Consider the following 17,337-nt stretch of genomic DNA (forward strand, 5'->3'; position numbering starts at 1 on the left):
CCGCTCGCCCCGCCCCGCCCCGCCCCGCCCCGCCCCGCCCCGCCGCTCGCCCCTCCCCGCCGCTCGCCCCGCCCCGCCCCGCCCCTCCCCGCGTGCTGCTGGGCTCCGAGGCCCCGCGGCCCCAACGTCCTCAGCGGCGCTCTGCGGCGGGGCCCGCCGGGCGGGGGAGGACCTGAGCGGCTGGGGGCGGGAGGGCGCTTGGCGGTCCCAGGGCTGGTGCGGGCCGCCGCGGCGGGGGCCAGAGCGGCCAGGCCCGGGCGGCATGGCGGGCGCGGCGGGGGCCCCGCAGCAGCAGCAGCAGCAGCAGCAGCAGCAGCAGCGCGTCGCGTGCCAGGTGTTCCCCGAGCGGCGGGCCCAGGGGGGGTCCGGGCAAGGGCTCCTCTCCAGCGTCTTCTCCAACGACCAGGGGTGCCAGCGGCTGCTCCTGAAGACGCTGGAGACAAGTAGGAGCGGGGCGGCGGCGGTGGGCCCCGGGTCGGGCCGGAGGGCGGGCGGGCGGGAGGCCTCCGCGCTCGCGCAGCCCGGGCAGCGAGGGGGCAGCGAGGGGGCAGCGAGGGGGCAGCGAGGGGGCAGCGAGGGGGCAGCGGCGGTCGGGGCGGCCGGGGTCCGGGGGGCGGCTTCCGAGCAGCCGCGTTCTGCCAGCTGCTCTTGGCTGGGAGGCGTTATTTTATTTAAATTTCACTTAATTATTTAATTTTTTAAATTTATTTTTATTTATTGATTGATTGATTGATTGATTGATTGTGAGGCGTTCTTAACCTTCCTACGCCTGCCGGGCTGCCGAGGGTAGAAACCTCGGAAACGGACTATAAAATCGTGTGTGCGCACCAGAATGCATTTTTCTGGGGAGAAAGTTCCTAACTCCGCCATAGTCTCGAAGAGGCCCGATCTCCAAAGGGTCCAGAACCTCTGCTGTGGGTTAAACAGGAGCTCGACTCCCTGCTGCCCGGGTCGCCTGGGGGGCTCAGTGGTTGAGCCTTCAGGTCGAGTCCCTGGAGTCCTGGGCCATAATACATTTGGCTATATGATATAAACCAAAACATAGAAAAAGAAAAGGAATCAAAGTTGGGTGTTTTTTTTAAGTGTTGAAAGCAAAAAACAGGTGAGTAAAAAAAAAAAAAAAGTAGTGGGAGATGAGAAGGATAGGTATAGGTTACTGCTTTATTATCCTGCCCCCTCCTAAGAGTGTTAACAGTAAAATAATTATTAGTACTGAGTATTTTTTTAATGTATATCAGGTGTCAGGATATATGCTCACACTTTACATTCATAAAACCTACTTCTCACAACCCTAAGAGAGAAATTTTTATCCCCCAACCCTTCCCTCTTTGTGTGTGCAGATAGGGATGGAGGGGATCAGGAAGTTAAGCCAGTCTTCCACACCCGATAAGGGAAGGGATACGAATTTGAACCCATGTCTAACTGCAGCCCATGCTCTTTCCACTGAGTTCCACTTCAAACCTCTAAAAGGCACAGTCCTGGTCCTTACTCATCTTTGAATTTCCCCACACCAGAACCTAGGAGGCGTTCCATACACATTTCCACAGGGATACAATCTCATCATTCCCATAACCCCGCTCCTCCTTCCCACTCCCTTGATTCCCCAGTATGCAGGTAACCTCAAGAAGATTGGAAAATCTTTGGGTGCTTAACTTTTGAACTGTGATTGGCAGCTATGAAGTAACCTTGCTTTAGGACAAGTAGGTTTAAGACTCTTAAGGAGTTAACAAAACTCTAGTGCAATGTCCCTGAGACTAGAGAAGTTGTGCACCAGGTAGTTGTTTGTTTTTAATTTTACTTATTTAGTCATGAGAGACACAGAGCGAGGCAGAGATACAGGCAGAGGGAGAAGCAGGGTTCCTGCGGGGAGCCCGATGCAGGACTCAGTCCCAGGACCCTGGGATTGAGACCTGAGCTGAAGGCAGATGCTCAACCGCTGAGTCGCCCAGGTGCCCTGGCTATTTGTCTATTTTATTAACACCTTTTAATTGTTGGAAAAATCCTTTCTTGTTCTGTAACTTCTATTCTTTGGTCCTCGTTCTGCCTTTTAAAAAAATATTGATGGGATTTATTCCCACATGGCACTCCTTCAAATACTTGAAGCCATTGTGGTCCTAGTTAAGTTTTTTATTCTCCTTTCCAAATCCACAGCTCCTTTCTTCTTACTGATTGAAGGCCTGTACTGTTCTAGTTGCCTTCTCCCCATGGAAGAGCTTCAGTTGGCAGTTCCTGTTTAGAGCGTGGTACTTAGAAAGGTCTACTGTTAGCTTGTGGTCTGACCAGGAAAGATGCCAGTGGGGCTACTTAACTACCTTCTTCTAATCTGGGTACCGTGCTGCAGTTCGTTTCTACGGATGTGACCCCAAATTCCCGCATTATTTCGGTATATGCTTTAATACAGTGTTTTCGATCATGTAGCTAAAAATGGGCTTTAAAAATCATTTTTTATATTATTGAAGATGTTTAATAGTGCCCATCTTGATATTTGTATCAGTGTTTTATTTCATTAAAGACTTGTTTTTATGTTAACTTAAGCTGGTCTTTTCATATCCATTTTTAACAATTTTAAGATAGTATTACTTCATTAAGATTTGTGCGTTACTTTTTGATAATATACTGCTTTTTGGGTAATTTAATTGGTGCTATTTTTCTAACTAGCATATTTAATTGAATCAATATCTTTTTAGATCCTTATGTCAAACTTCTGCTTGATGCCATGAAGCACTCAGGTTGGTAAGTAATCATTTTTATACTGCTCGTCTCTGTTCTGGTTGCTAAAAACATGAAAACCCCAAACTGGAGCTACTTGCAGTTTTTCACTTTAGGCCACAAAGCCTTTTCCATATGGTAGGTGGTGATGGGCTATTCTTTCCAGGCAGGTGGTGTTCTCTTCCTACATCTTCTGCCCTAACTCTTAAGTCTCTGGCTCTACCATTACCTCCAGTGTTTAGTAAAGACCACATGTAAAGTCTTATAAATAATTACCGAACCTGGCTTTCCCGTTCTTCCAGCCTCAGCATTGTCCTTCATGGAGAAGAAATCTCAGCTTGTTAGGTAGGAGCCTTCCAGGTGTTGTTTAACTTTGAGATGATTAGAGGAGGTGACGTCTGAGGTCCACTTCTTAACCTCCTGGCCTGAAGGTAGCAACTCTAGCGTATTTCTAATGCGGTCTTAATCAGTGGACCAAATGCATTATGGGATCATGTCATGGAAGTTGATCGAGGACAGATTTTGCAGGGATGATTTCCTTATTTCACAGATGAGAAAACTTAGTCGTGAAGATTTCCCAAGGTTTCTTATGTGTTAGTGGTGGAGGGGGTGTTGATTATGTGGAGCTCCTGATTCCTCGCCCAGGGCTTTTCCCCCTGAACCACATGCACACTGATTTGGATGCTGTTTCTTTAATCCATTCTTGCCTTTTAGTGCTGTTAACAAAGAAAGACACTTTTCTTGTGAAGACTGTAATGGCAATGTCAGTGGAGGTTTTGATGCTTCGACATCTCAGGTAGGCATTTTTGCCAAGTTGTTCTCTTTCCCGATAATTGCTAACACCTTGGCATGTTGGCCATTCTTTTCGGCCACTAAAATGAATTAGTTACGGTTCTCACTCTTAAGTAGCTTATGTTCTCACAGGGGAGATAAGACAGTCATAAAGTTTGAGGCAGGTTAAACTATTGTAGGGGATGTGGTTACCATAATGGGACAGTGATGTGATTGCAAAATACCCACAGATTCAGCAAGTGCATGTAAAGCTTCTTCAGGGGCAAAGAAGATGAAGACTGTTGCCCGAAGAAGGGGTAGCATGAGCAAAGGTGGTGTGTTGGGAAAGGACAAGGCGTATTTGGGGAGTGGCACATTGTTTAGTGTAGCTGGGGGGCAGGAATGTGTGGGGAATATGGGGAAATAGAATTGGAAAGAAAGGTAAGCCATATGGTGGGAGGCTTTGAATACTGAACTAAAGAGTTTTACCTTTACCTGGTGAGAAGGGATATACGTTTACATATTTTTGATTAGGGGAATAAGTTTCTCATCTGGAAAATATGGGTAATGATTATATCTATCTTATAGTATGGTTATGAGAATTAAATGAGATACTTTGTGTAAGGTGGTTATCATAGTAAGCCTAGTTAAATGTTCAATAAATATTAGTTTTAAGTAATTGGAGGGTTTTGACAGCATCTTGGAGTTGGTAGAAGAATTAGGACCTGTGATGAGGGTGGATGAAGTTTTCATAAGTAACTCTTTCCATCTTGAACATATACCCCTGTTTAATGATACTTAGTTGTTTCTTCCTGGGGAATTGTACATGTATTTTGGTTACTTATAGCTGCTTCACAGTAATCATGAGAAAAAGAAACATGGCATAAGAGCATAAGAGTGAAAGGGCTCGGTTTTGGAGTCTGGTAGAGTTGAGTTCAAATCTAGTTCCCCTGCTTATTAGCTGTGGAGCTTGGGCAAGTTATTTGCATTATTCTCAGTTTTCTCATTTGGAAGCTGATAATAATAATACGTATAGCTTTCAAAATGGGTCTAGGTGAATTCATTTCCCCCTTGGGGTTAAATAGAGTGGACATTTTGAACTTTTATCTTCTCAGCAGTGTTGAGCATAGTTGGGCACTCTCTCCTTTTATTTTCTTTCTTTTTTTTTTTTTAAGATTTTTATTTATTTATGCATGAGACACACACACACACACACACACACACACACACACACACAGATAGGGAGGCAGAGACACAGGCAGAGGGAGAAGCAGGCTCCACGCAGGGAGCCCGATGCGGGACTTGATCCTGGGTCTCCAGGATCCCGCCCTGGGCTGAAGGCAGGTGCTAAACCGCTGAGCCACCCAGGGCTGCCCATCTCTTTTTATTTTCTTAAGTTATATTTGTATTATGAGGTGTCTCATTCATACAGAAGAGTAAGAAACCTGTATGTATGCTTTTGGTCATAGTAATAAAACAAATCCCTGTCTAACTGCCACCCAGATTTGAGAAATAGAACACTGCCAGGACTTCAGAAGATTGTGTGCCCCTCTTGGACTACATTTCCTCTCCCTTTCTTAGTCTGACTCTTGTGATAATCATTTCCCGCTTTTCTGAATGGTTTAACATCTCTGTATACAAACAACATGTTATTTAGTTGCCTTGCTTTGAAGTTTTATACATGGAATACTTTGAGCTCTATGTGATACTTTGTGGTTTTGTGAAATCATATGGTATATAGTCTTCTGTAACAATTATTTTGTTGAGTGTGGTGAGATTCTTCTATTTTGTTGTACAACACCTTTATGTAGTTGGACTGCTGTATACTATTCCACTGTATGCCTGTACTGCAGTTTACTGTATTTAATATTGTTTCTGACTGTTATTATGAACAATGCTGCTGTGAGTATTTTTCACCTTTTCTCCTGGTGCACATGTGCAAAAGTTACTCCTGAGTATATGTCTAGGAGCAGAATTGCTGGGTCATATAGTTTGCATACACTTGATTTCAGTGGTGATAATGCCAGACACTTTCTTCCTCTCGTTTCCAGTATACGACACTCTGCTGGTTACTCCTGTGCTAGCTCACCTTCCTGTGTCAGCTGTTAAATGTTGAAATCTCTTAATCCTTCTGTTAAATCCCCTTCCTTTTTTCCTCTATTCTCTGCCAAGGGGATCTCATTTATTTTCCTAGGTCGGAGCTCTCTTTTTTAGCTTCACATCTGTATATTCAAATGCTCACTTAATACCTACCTAATACCTAATTGTGAGGCCCCTGAGGCCTCACAAATTTGTCCAAGTTCAAACTGATGGTTTATATCATCCCTTGTCCCCACCCAACCTGGTGTTGTAGTTTTGCATATCTCAGTGAATGGTACCACTATCTATCCTATTACCCAAAGCAGAAATGTAGAGATCATCCTTGCACCTCTGATTCCCTTCCCATATTCCATATCCATCACCAACTTTTATCCAACTTACTACCTAAATATTTTTTGAGGTATCCTACTATCCCTGCTCAGATACCATTATCTCTTGCCTAGAACATCTCCTTAGTCTTGAGCTAGTCTCTCTCTACATCCAGTTTTGGTCATCTTCTGCTTATTTTTCCAACTATAGTCAAAAGGGTAAAAACAAACAAAAGGATTCCCCTGTTCCACTCTTCCCTTTCAGTGACTACCCACTATTCTCAGGATAAGGTGATTGGGCTCTAGCCAACCTCACCAGCCTTATTTCATGCCTGTCACTTACAGTTCTGTGCTACAGCAGTGCAGGCCTGTTTTCAGCGTCTCAGACATTCTATTCCTTCATGCCCCTTGCCTTTGCACTCCTGTTGGTCTGAAATGCCACCTTCCCCACCTCTCAAATTTAACTCGTTCTCATCGATGAGATCCCATTTTAAACATTCCTTCTGCAGAGATGCCTTTTCCAATCCTCTAGACCAGATCAGGCATTCTCATTGTATGCACTGATGACATCCTGGGTTTTTCTTCGTGACAACTGTCATTGCATGTCTTTAAACATTTTGGTAAATATTTGTTTAATTTCTAGTGCCATTAGAAGATTATACATTATTAAATTATAATTACAGATGATAAATTATAAATAGACTCTGAATCTACTAGTAGGTTGTAAGAAATATTAGTTGAAAGATGAATGTTGGATGAATGTATATAAAATATCTGGCACATACCCTGGTGTCTGGCACATAGTAAGTACACCACAAGTGGTAACTATTGTTATTAGGATCCCTCATGTCTTTATTATTCTTATAGGGTCCTGCTCAGTGTGCTGTTGGCTTTTTGCACTTCTTTCTGAAGGTCTTTCTGAGGATTTTCCCTGGCAATTCTAGTAGAATGAGACAGTGGTGGTCATTCATTGTTGATTCATTGCTCATTCAGAAACTTGATAAGAAGCAGTTTACATGTATTCTCATTTAATTCTCACAATTGTATGAGGTAGGTACTCTAATTATCTCCTTTTTATGGTTGAGGAAACCAAGGCACAGAGAAGTTAAGAAACTTGCCCAAGGTCACTGAGTTAGTAAGGAGTGGGGCTGGAGTTTGCATCTGCTTCATTCCAAAGCCCACTCCTAATATGATGCTGTGGAGTCCAGCAGCCCACTGAGGATGGCATTTAAGTGCTATTGTAGTTTAGAGAGAAGAGGGAGAAGTTGGTCACTGGGAAGGTTTGTTGGAGCATGTATGTTAGGACCAGGCCTTGATGGATGGATAGGTGTGGGGTTGGAGGAGAAGGTGGGTGGATGAGATAGAGAAGATGGGATTTACAAAATAGAGTAGATGTTAGAAATAATGGAACTTTTCTTATTTTGGTGCCTCCTAGATTGTTTTGTGCCAGAACAACATCCGTAATCAGGCCCATATGAACAGAGTGGTCACCCACGAGCTCGTTCATGCGTTCGATCACTGTCGTGCTCATGTCAACTGGTTCACTGATGTCAGACATTTGGCCTGCTCAGAGGTGAGTTTTATTGTAAAGGATACTTTTTTCTCCTGGAACACTCTTAAGTTTGAACATTTAATTGAAATATAATGCTTAAGACTCTCCCTTTGCCCCTCATCCCCCCCTCAAATATTCATGAGAGACAGAGAGAGAGGCAGAGACACAGGCAGAGGGAGAGGCAGCCTCCATGCAGGGAGCCCGATGCGGGATTCGATCTTGGGACTCCAAGATCACGCCCTGAGCGAAAGGCAGATGCTCAACCGCGGAGCCATGCAGGCGTCCCTATGATAACCATTTTTAACCATTTAACCAAATAAGCAATTTTCCTGTGGAGTAAACTATAAATGTAAAAACTAATGCTGGTTAACACTGGCTGGGGACTGTATGCCAAACACTGTTCCTTTTGTGGATTCTTACTGAGTCTTCTCAACAGTCCATCCAGGTAGATGCTATGATCTCATGTTCTACATGTTGAAAGGGAGACATTTATTGAGGTCCATGATTAATAAGTGGCAGAGGCAGGATTACAACCAGGGTTCTTTTTTTTTTTTTTTTTTTTAAGATTTTATTTATTTGAGGGAGAGAGAGAGAGAGACAGATAGTGACAGAAAGCACAAGTGAGGAGGAGAGGAAGAAGCAGGATCCCTATTGAGTGGGGAGCCCAATGAGGGACTCAATCCCAGGACCCCGGGATCATGACCTCAGTCAAAGGCAGACATTTAACTGACTGAGCCACCCAGGTGTCCCACAACCAGGGTTCTTAACCAGCCTGCTGTCTGCCTTCTGTAGGCAAAGCTCCTTGCTTGCTCTAGAGTAAAACATTTAGTCTCAAAAACATATAAAAAGTTTTTTATTGTTAAGCACTTTGGATTGCTCTCAGAAGTGCAGTATATTTATGCTCTTAGAGAGACATATGTATTTAATACTTGCATTTCATTAGTTGAAGAGTGCAGTGTGCTGAGAAGTAAAAAAAAAAAAAAACTAATATAAATTTAAGCTTATACTTTATAACTTGGGTTATTTTCTCTTTCCCTTGAAACTAATAAGCAGCCCCACTGCATTTAATTATAACTCATATTATTTGGAGAGTAGACTGAAACCTGAGTTTTTAAATAGATCTCTCTCGGGTGTTATGAGAATTAATGCCTGTTAGCTAGTTACAGTGTGTTAAGTGCCTTCCACTCCTCAGAGGAATGAGACCATGTTATTGTAGAAGTAACAGGAAGTGGGCCATTCTGTTTGCAGTATGTCAGCAAAAATGTGGCCAGTTTGGCAGTAGCATCTATGTAGGTAGTTCTAAGACTTTTTTTTCATCTATCGAAGCTAAAATTTACCTTAAAAATATAGTGAATTAGAAAATATATCCTAACTTCAGGCTGTCCTGCCTGACCAGTTTGGAATGTTCTTGTTCTTGGAATGTTCTTGGTTAAGTTTCAAGAACTTAATTTTTCATAGGAAAATTGAGGCCCTGGAGGAAAGCATGAATTTACAGAGGTTTAAGAAGGTTCCAGGAGAGTTTCAGTATTTTGGGCTAAGGGCAGGAGGTTCCTATTCTTAAAGTGTCTTGGATACTAATGTGTTTAATTTTAAGCTTACGTTGAAATTCAGTTTGTAGATCTTTGGAAGAATGCTTTCTTGCAGTCCTTTTGGTAATTTCTAGAAATGTTTGTATCTCATAGAGAACATGGACTTTTCCACTCTGAGGTCCAACTTTCTGATTTTTGGTTTCAAAAGAAATTAGTTCTTTCAATAAGGTTACAGTGTAAAGTTTTGAAGATTCCCTTTGATAAATGGTTGACCCTCTCCCGACCCACAGTTTATTTTGCATTGTCTAGCCCATGGATATCAGCTCTTTTTCTTAATGTAGTCTTATGTCAGAGTTTAAAACATCCTTTAAAAAAAGTCCTGTGGGGATCCCTGGGTGGCGCAGTGGTTTAGCGCCTGCCTTTGGCCTAGGGCGTGATCCTGGAGACCCAGGATCGAATCCCACGTCGGGCTCCCAGTGCATGGAGCCTGCTTCTCCCTCTGCCTGTGTCTCTGCCTCTCTCTCTCTCTCTGTGTGACTATCATAAATAAATAAAAATTAAAAAAAAAAAAAAAAAAAAAAGTCCTGTGGAGGGGATCCCTGGGTGGCTCAGCGGTTTAGCGCCTGCCTTTGGCCCAGGGCATGATCCTGGAGTCCCGGGATCGAGTCCCACGTCAGGCTCCCGGCATGGAGCCTGCTTCTCCCTCCTCCTGTGTCTCTGCCTCTCTCTCTCTCTATGATAAATAAATAAATAAATCTTAAAAAAAAAAAAAAAAGTCCTGTGGATACTCTATTCTCAGAAAGGCATGTTAATTTTAAATTCTTTTACAGAGTTTTTAGAGCACAAGCACTTAATTTCTTTCTGTTTGCCTCTCTGTCTTTGTGATAGGTTCGAGCTGCTAACCTTAGTGGAGACTGCTCACTTGTAAATGAAATTTTCAGGTTGCATTTTGGATTGAAACGACATCATCAGGTAAAACTAACATATGAAATCACTTACCCTCCAGAGTGCTGTGAGTGGAAATAATGCATAAAGAGAAGTACATTTGGTATTTGAAATGTGAAAGAACTACTGTGGAAACAATTCAGAATATATACTGTTTATGCCAAACAGGTGGAATTTAGTTCTACTTTTTAATTACAGGCAAGCTGTGTGACTCAGTGAGAGACTTTAATAGTGAAAAGAACTATATGATCTTGTTCTTGGGATCCTTTTGAAAGCAGGTGGATGAAGAATGGACACAAAATCACAGCCTAACTTTGATCCCCGCAGTCCTGGACTTCTATTCTGCGACTCCCACAGTATTCCCGAGACAAAAAAGTAGTACTTTTCAGAACAGAGACTACCCTGCAGCACAGGTTATGGCTGCATACTAATGTGCCTTTAAAGGCTGTACGACATAATAGCAAAGCTTTGGATTAGCACAGACTTGACTATGATAAGTCTCTCCTCTTTTTCCCTTGGGTAGCAGCAGCAGAAAGTGAATAGAACAGGGGTGCCTGGGTGGCTCAGTTGGTTAAGTGTCTGCCTTTGGTTCAGGTCATGGTCCCAGGGCCCTGGGATCAAGCCCCGTGTCAGGCTTCCTGCTCAGTGAGGAGCCTACTTCTGCCTCTGCCGCTGCTCCCCTTGCTGTGCTTTCTCTCCCTCTCTGTCTCTGTCAAATAAATATATAAAATCTTAAAAAAAGGAAAATGAATAGAACTAGCAACAGGTTGGAAACTATGTGGAGGTAGTAGGGGCTCAGTTGAGGGAGAACAGTCTGAGAGAATGGAGTCCCTGCTTTTGTACAGCATGTACCCCAAAGATACAAACATCAGTTACCATAACTGATGGTAAAATATGGTAGACTCACATAGTTTTAGCAGAAACTTATATTACATTTGGAAAGAAGTAAGCCTGAACTGTGGTGCCTCCCAAACTTGTAGCTCCAGGAGACAACTTTTTACCATCTTTTTTTTTTTCCCCCTGGAAGGGAGAAACTTCCTCTTAGTGGCAATTGCTGTCATAATTCCTTATGGCTCATCCTCTCTTTCTTACTCTTTTATGCCTGGGGTTTATTTTTAAAATCAATGTTTAGTGTAATTTAGGTCGAGAAGCACTGATTTATATTCTAATAGTAGTGAGCATCTCCAGCTCAGGCGTGCTGCCCAGGGTGAAGTGAAGCAGGGAACACATGTAGAAAATGAATGAATGACGATTATTTCTCATGAAAAGGTTAGAAGTCCTTCTTTTTAACTTTAGTTTGGGGTTGTGAAGAAATAAGTGGATTTAAAGCTCTCTAAGAATTGAAATGATAAGACCTTCTGTTTCTTAACATATTTAGAATACTGAGAGATTCTAACCAATTACTATGTAACTAGATAATTTATTTTCTTAGGTAGACAATTTAATACCTATGCAAAGAACACTCAGGAAAAAAAAAGTTGTTTGATTTTTTTTCTCCTGAAAAATCAAAACACCCTCAGATTTTGTGTATATGTATGTGTAGCTTCCTAATGCCTCCATGGGACATGCAGGATAGGTTATCTAGTATTAGTCAGCTGGAAAGTAAAGGAAGAAAAAGGCATAGAAGTAAAGTATATTTTAAATCTATTTAAAGGGATCCCTGGGTGGCGCAGCGGTTTGGCGCCTGCCTTTGGCCCAGGGCGCGATCCTGGAGACCCGGGATCGAATCCCATATCAGGCTCCCGGTGCATGGAGCCTGCTTCTCCCTCTGCCTGTGTCTCTGCCTCTCTCTCTCTCTGTGACTATCATAAGTAAATAAATAAAAAAAAAATTAAGAAAAAAAAAATAAATCTATTTAAATTTTATTAAAAATCCAACCAGAACCTTATTTGTAGAGTTTTGTGTGTTTGTTTGATTTTTGCAAATTGGGAGTTACTGTTTGTTGGACTGCCTACAACTTCAGAGAATGACATCTGGAGAAGATGAAAAAATGGAGGTCTTACTTATACCTAAATAATTTTAGATTGAGCTAAAAATATTCTATAATTTAAGAGTTATGTTTCTACTTCTACTTAGAATGACAGAAATTAATAAAATAATATGGAAGGGAATTAATTCTTTTTTTCCATTTATTTTTTAAAATTTAAATTTACATATTAATTAACATATAGTGTATTACTAGTTTCACAGGTAGAGCTCAGTGATTCATCAGTCTTATATAATACCCAGTGCTCATCACATCACATGCCCATCACCCAGTTACCCTATCCCCCTACCCCCTCCCCTCCAGCGACCCTCAGTTTATTTCCTATGATTAAGAGTCTCTTGTGGTTTGTCTCCCTCTCTGATTTCATCTTATTTTATTTTTCCTTCTCTTTCCCTGTGATCTCTTAAATTCCACAGATGAATGAGATCATATGGTAACTGTCTTTCTCTGATTAACTTATTTTGCTTAGCATAACACCCTCTAGTTCCATCCATGTCATTGCAAAATGGCAAGATTATATATATTTTTTTGATGGCTGAGTCGTATTCCATTGTATATAAATCCTACATCTTTATGCATTCACCTGTCTGTGGACATCTGGGTACTTTCCATAGTTTAGCTATTGTGGACATTGCTGCTATAAACATTGGGGTGCAGGTGCCCCTTCAGTGATCTGAAGACAGGGTGCAAAATACAAATGTTTGGGGGTAAATACCTAGTAGTGCAATTGCTGGGTTGTAGGGTAGCTCTATTTTCAGCTTTTTGAGGAACCTCCATACTGTTTTCCAGATTGGCTGTACCAGCTTGCATTCCCACCAACAGTGGAAGGGGGTTCGAAAGGGATTTAATTCTGATTATGGGGCGGCCCGGGTGGCTCAGTGGTTTAGTGCCTGCCTTCAGCCCAGGGCCTGATCCTGGGGACCCAGGATCGAGTCCCATGTTGGGCTCCTTGCATGGAGCCGAGCCTGCTTCTCCCTCTGCCTCTCTCTCTCTCTCGCTCTCGCTCTCTCTGTCTCTCTCATGAATAAATAAAATCTTTAAAAAAAATTATGATTATGGTCAGACATTATATAAAATGTCATTATTTCGTGATGAAATTGCCACATAAAATTAAAGCCACATACTTTTCTTTTTCCTTAGACTTGTGTGCGAGACAGAGCCATTCTTTCTATCCTGGCTGTTAGGAATATCAGCAAAGAAGTAGCCCAAAAGGCTGTTGATGAAGTTTTTGAATCTTGTTTCAATGACCAGGAACCTTTTGGAAGGATCCCACATAACAAGACTTATGCAAGATATGCACATAGAGACTTTCAAAATCGTGATCGGTATTACTCAAATATATGAAGACAATGACATTTTATATTACGGAGCTTCTGTGATCATGAAGAAAATATGGTTCTTAAGTGGACAAACGTATAAAATATAAATGATCAATTAAATAGAGGTAAAACACAGAAGATACTGATTCTAGCATACGATCAGAAAAAGTAACTGTGGTAAAAGGGAAACTGCCTTAAACTCCAAGGCAAAAATTGTAACTTTATAGTAAACCATTTGATAAATAAGGCAAATAAATTACATTTTTGTATTTTCTGTGTTATACTTGTGTTTTTTATTATTTGTGTGTTTTTTTAAGATTGTGAGTTGTTTTTGTTACATATTAAAATTTGGTTATGAAAACTGTGAAATGTGTCCTTATATGAAGTTGACTACTGTTGATATATGAAGGTGACTACTGTTGGTATTTACATTAAACGTAAAGAAAAATGTACTGATTTTATTATAGGATGTTTATCGAGATGTTATGGTAAAAAATGCAAAGAATGAAAATTGGGAATGATTCATTCTATGATCAATGCCTCCCTTCTCCCTCTTCTTTCAACATATATGTGGGGACTATATACATGACTTAATTTTCTGAGGACAGTCCTGATTAGATTTTTCTTTTGTAAAGGCAGTGCATTAGATTTATCATGTAATTGAGGTTAATTTTTATGTATGTATAAGATTTTTCGTATAATCATTCTCAAATCTTTTGTCAGGTCCTGTGTCTGAGTTTTAGATTCAGAAAACACGTCATCTTATCTATTCCCCTTAACTGAGAGCTGCATCTTCCACCTGTCCCTGGCAAATGTCTCCTGGCCTATGTCCAGACTGAAAGACAGTGATGCCTGTGTATACATGTGGCTTATTAAGGGTTTAAAGACAAGGAAGTTGGCAGGATTATTTCTTGGGAGTTAAAATTTGATTAAATTGTAAAGTGATACCCAAGCTTGATAACTTACTAAACATTAAAAACAAAGTTTGAGGATTCTGGGAAGACAGCAGAGTAGGAAACAACAGAAATCTGTCTCCCCACCTAGACAAAATTACACTGGCAGAGTCTTATATAAATACTCTGAAACTTGAGCCTGAAGGCTCCTAACTTGGAGGGAAAGGCTTAGGTGGGAAATTGTCAATTTTGGTCAGTTGCAGCTCTTAGCCTAGCACAGTAGCCCCATCTCGGAGCACTCTGCCCTGTGGCAGACGGCTGTATGTGTGTTCCTGGAGTAGCTTGTGCACAGACTGTGGAGCCAGCATAGGCAAAAAGCACCCTGTCTTCCATGTTTTTGGGACTTGCTCTGATTACTGCTTCTAAACATAGAGGTTCAAAGAGAGGTGGTGACATTGTTGTACCCCCCTTCCATTTTTGCAAACTACTTTCCATCCGGCTGAAGTGACTTTCAGGGTCTTTAAAGGGCTGGTGCCTTTTTTTGTTTTTGTTTTTGTTTTTTTGGTCCTTCATTTTCCTCTTTGGTATCAGACATTGAAAATTAGACCATTGAAAAACAATGGCAGGAGCGCCTGGGGGGCTCAGTCAGTTAAGCACCTGCCTTCAGCTCAGGTCATGATCCCAGGGAACTGGGATAGAGCCCTGAGCAGGGAGCCTGCTTTTCTCTGTCCCTCTGCCACTCCCCCTGCTTGAGCCTTGTTGTGCTCGCTCTCTCAAATAAATAAATAAATAAAATCTTAAAAACAAAAACAAACCCCGCCCAAAAGGAAAACAGGGGGAGTTAGGAAGTCATCAGGCATGTCTGGGGAAAGGCACAGGCTCAGAAAAATACAAGACCCGAGTTTACACCTCAGGCTGATCCCTTGACACAGAGACAGCCTGTACCAATTGAAAGCAAAACCAAAAACTAAAACCCAAAACAACAGCTAGCTCTGGGGAAGCAGAAGAATCTGATTTCCAGAGTTACCACATTATTAGATTCGAATGTCTAGTTTTCAACCCCCCAAATCACAAGGCATACAAAGGATACACAAGATATACACAAGAAAGTATGGCCCATTCCAAGGAGAAAATAAACTAACAGAAACTTGCCCTGGAAAAACCTGATGGTGGATTTAGCAGACAAAGAGTTTAAAACAACTGTCTTAAAGATGCTCAAAGAACTAAAGGCAAATGTGGAGAAAGTCAAGAAATGATGTACAAACAAAATGGAAATATCAATAAAGAGAAAAAACCAAAAAGACCTAGAAAGTACAATAACAAATGACAAAAATCCACTTGAGGGATTCAAAGGCAGATTTGGGCAGGCAGAAGAAAGAATCCGTAAACTTGAAGAAAAGGAAAATTATTGAGTCTAAGGAACCGAAAGAAAAAAGATTGAAGAAAATGGAACAGAGCATAAGATACATTCTGACAGATACAATCAAGTTGGCCAACATATGCATGGTGGAAGTCCCAGAAAGAGAAGAGAGAGAGGCAGAGAGAATATTTGAAGAAATAATGGTTTGTAACTCCACATTTTCTTTTCTATATAATATTAGATACTAATACATTAAAAAAGTCATTAGTTTTAGTTTGGGTCACACAATGAATAAATGTGTAATTCTGTGGCACCAACAACTGAAAAAGATAAAGACAGTTTTAAAGGAAGTAGAACTTTTGTATGTTGTTGAAGTTAAACCGGTATAAATTCAAAATAGTGTTAAAACTTTATGATGCTAAATATAATCCCCATGGTAACTACAGCAAAATAGCTATATGATATACACAAAAGGACATGAAAAAAAGCATATTTTAATTAGAAAAATATGTAGCAAGACGCCTCAGGTAAATTTCCTCTTATCAGTAATTATTTTAGCAGATTGTATTTATTTATTTTAGAAATAGCATGAGTGGGGGGAGGGGCAGAGAGAGAATGGCAAGCAGACTCCATGCTGAGCATGGACCTCCAGGCGGGGCCCAATCCCATGACCCTGAGATTATGACCTGAACCGAAATCAAGAGTTGTATAGTCTGAGTCACCCAGGCGCCCCTCAGTTATTATTTTAAATGTAAGTGGATTAAACTCTCCAATCAAAAGATTGGCAAGATACTGGCAAAATGGATTTAAAAAAAAATAGCCCAACTATAAGATGTTTACAAAAGCCTCAGCTAGGATGCAAACACAAATAGATTAAAAGTGAAATGGTGGAAAAGGAATTCTATGCAAATAGTAACCAAAAGAGAGCAGGGTTGGATATACTAACAGACAAAATAGACTGTAAATCAAAAAAGTTTACAAGAGAGACACTCGGGTGGCTCAGTGGTTAAGCATCTGCCTTTGGTTCAGGTCATGATCCTGTAGTCCTGGGATCGAGTCCTATATCAGGCTCCCTCTAGCCTGCCTCTCCCTCTGCCTGTGTCCCTGCCTCTCCTTGTGTCTCTCATGAATAAATAAAAAATCATTAAAAAAAAGTTTACAAGAGACAAAGAAGGATATTGTATATTAATAAAAGCTTCAGTAGAGCAGGAAGATATAACATTTACATGTCTAATAACAGACCACCAAAATAGGTGAAACAAAAGAGACATAGTTAAGGGGAGAAATAGTTCTACAATAATAGCTGGAAACTTCACTGCCACACTCTCAATAATGGATAGAACAGCCAGATAGAAGATCATCAAGTAAACAGAGGACTTGAACCACAAAATAAACCAACTGGATCTAACAGACATACACAGAACACTAACCAACAGCACGCACCTTCTTCTCAAGCGACGTGAGGTATTTTCCAAGGTAGACTCTATGTTAGGCCACAGACTAGTATATCAATATATTTTAAAAGATATAAAGTAGAATGAAAGGGATGAAAGTAGAAATCTATAGCAGAAGGACAATTGAAAATTTACAAATTTGTGAAAATTAAAGAACACGCACACAACCAATGGATCAAAGAAGAAGTCGCAGGGAAATTAGAAAATACTTAAGGCAAATGAAAACAAAACCACAAAATAACAAAAATTATTTTTATTTTATTTTATTTATTTATTCATGATAGTCACACAGAGAGAGACAGAGAGGCAGAGACACAGGCAGAGGGAGAAGCAGGCTCCATGCACCGGGAGCCCGATGTGGGATTCGATCCCGGGTCTCCAGGATCACGCCCCGGGCCAAAGGCAGGCGC

The 17,337-nt window shown here is 41.2% G+C and overlaps 1 protein-coding gene across 3 annotated transcripts; it reads left to right on the forward strand.

The window, feature by feature from the left end:
- The first annotated feature begins 362 nt into the window (after positions 1 to 362).
- ATP23 (ATP23 metallopeptidase and ATP synthase assembly factor homolog) lies at positions 363 to 13,584 on the forward strand. 3 transcript variants are annotated; one of them, XM_038549837.1, is made up of 6 exons: positions 1,943 to 2,383; positions 2,688 to 2,733; positions 3,424 to 3,505; positions 7,324 to 7,461; positions 9,858 to 9,941; positions 13,042 to 13,584. In XM_038549837.1, the coding sequence occupies exons 2-6, from the start codon at positions 2,717 to 2,719 to the stop codon at positions 13,243 to 13,245; spliced, it is 525 nt and encodes a 174-aa protein (XP_038405765.1). In that variant the 5' UTR covers positions 1,943 to 2,383; positions 2,688 to 2,716; the 3' UTR covers positions 13,246 to 13,584. The 3 variants fall into 3 exon arrangements, with proteins under 3 accessions (XP_038405767.1, XP_038405765.1, XP_038405766.1); XM_038549838.1 differs by lacking the exon at positions 1,943 to 2,383 and adding an exon at positions 6,756 to 6,938; XM_038549839.1 differs by lacking the exons at positions 1,943 to 2,383; positions 3,424 to 3,505 and adding an exon at positions 363 to 443.
- The last annotated feature ends 3,753 nt before the right edge of the window (positions 13,585 to 17,337 follow it).

This window comes from Canis lupus, chromosome 10 (genome assembly GCF_011100685.1).
Source record: "Canis lupus familiaris isolate Mischka breed German Shepherd chromosome 10, alternate assembly UU_Cfam_GSD_1.0, whole genome shotgun sequence".
NCBI classification, from domain to species: Eukaryota; Metazoa; Chordata; class Mammalia; order Carnivora; family Canidae; genus Canis; species Canis lupus.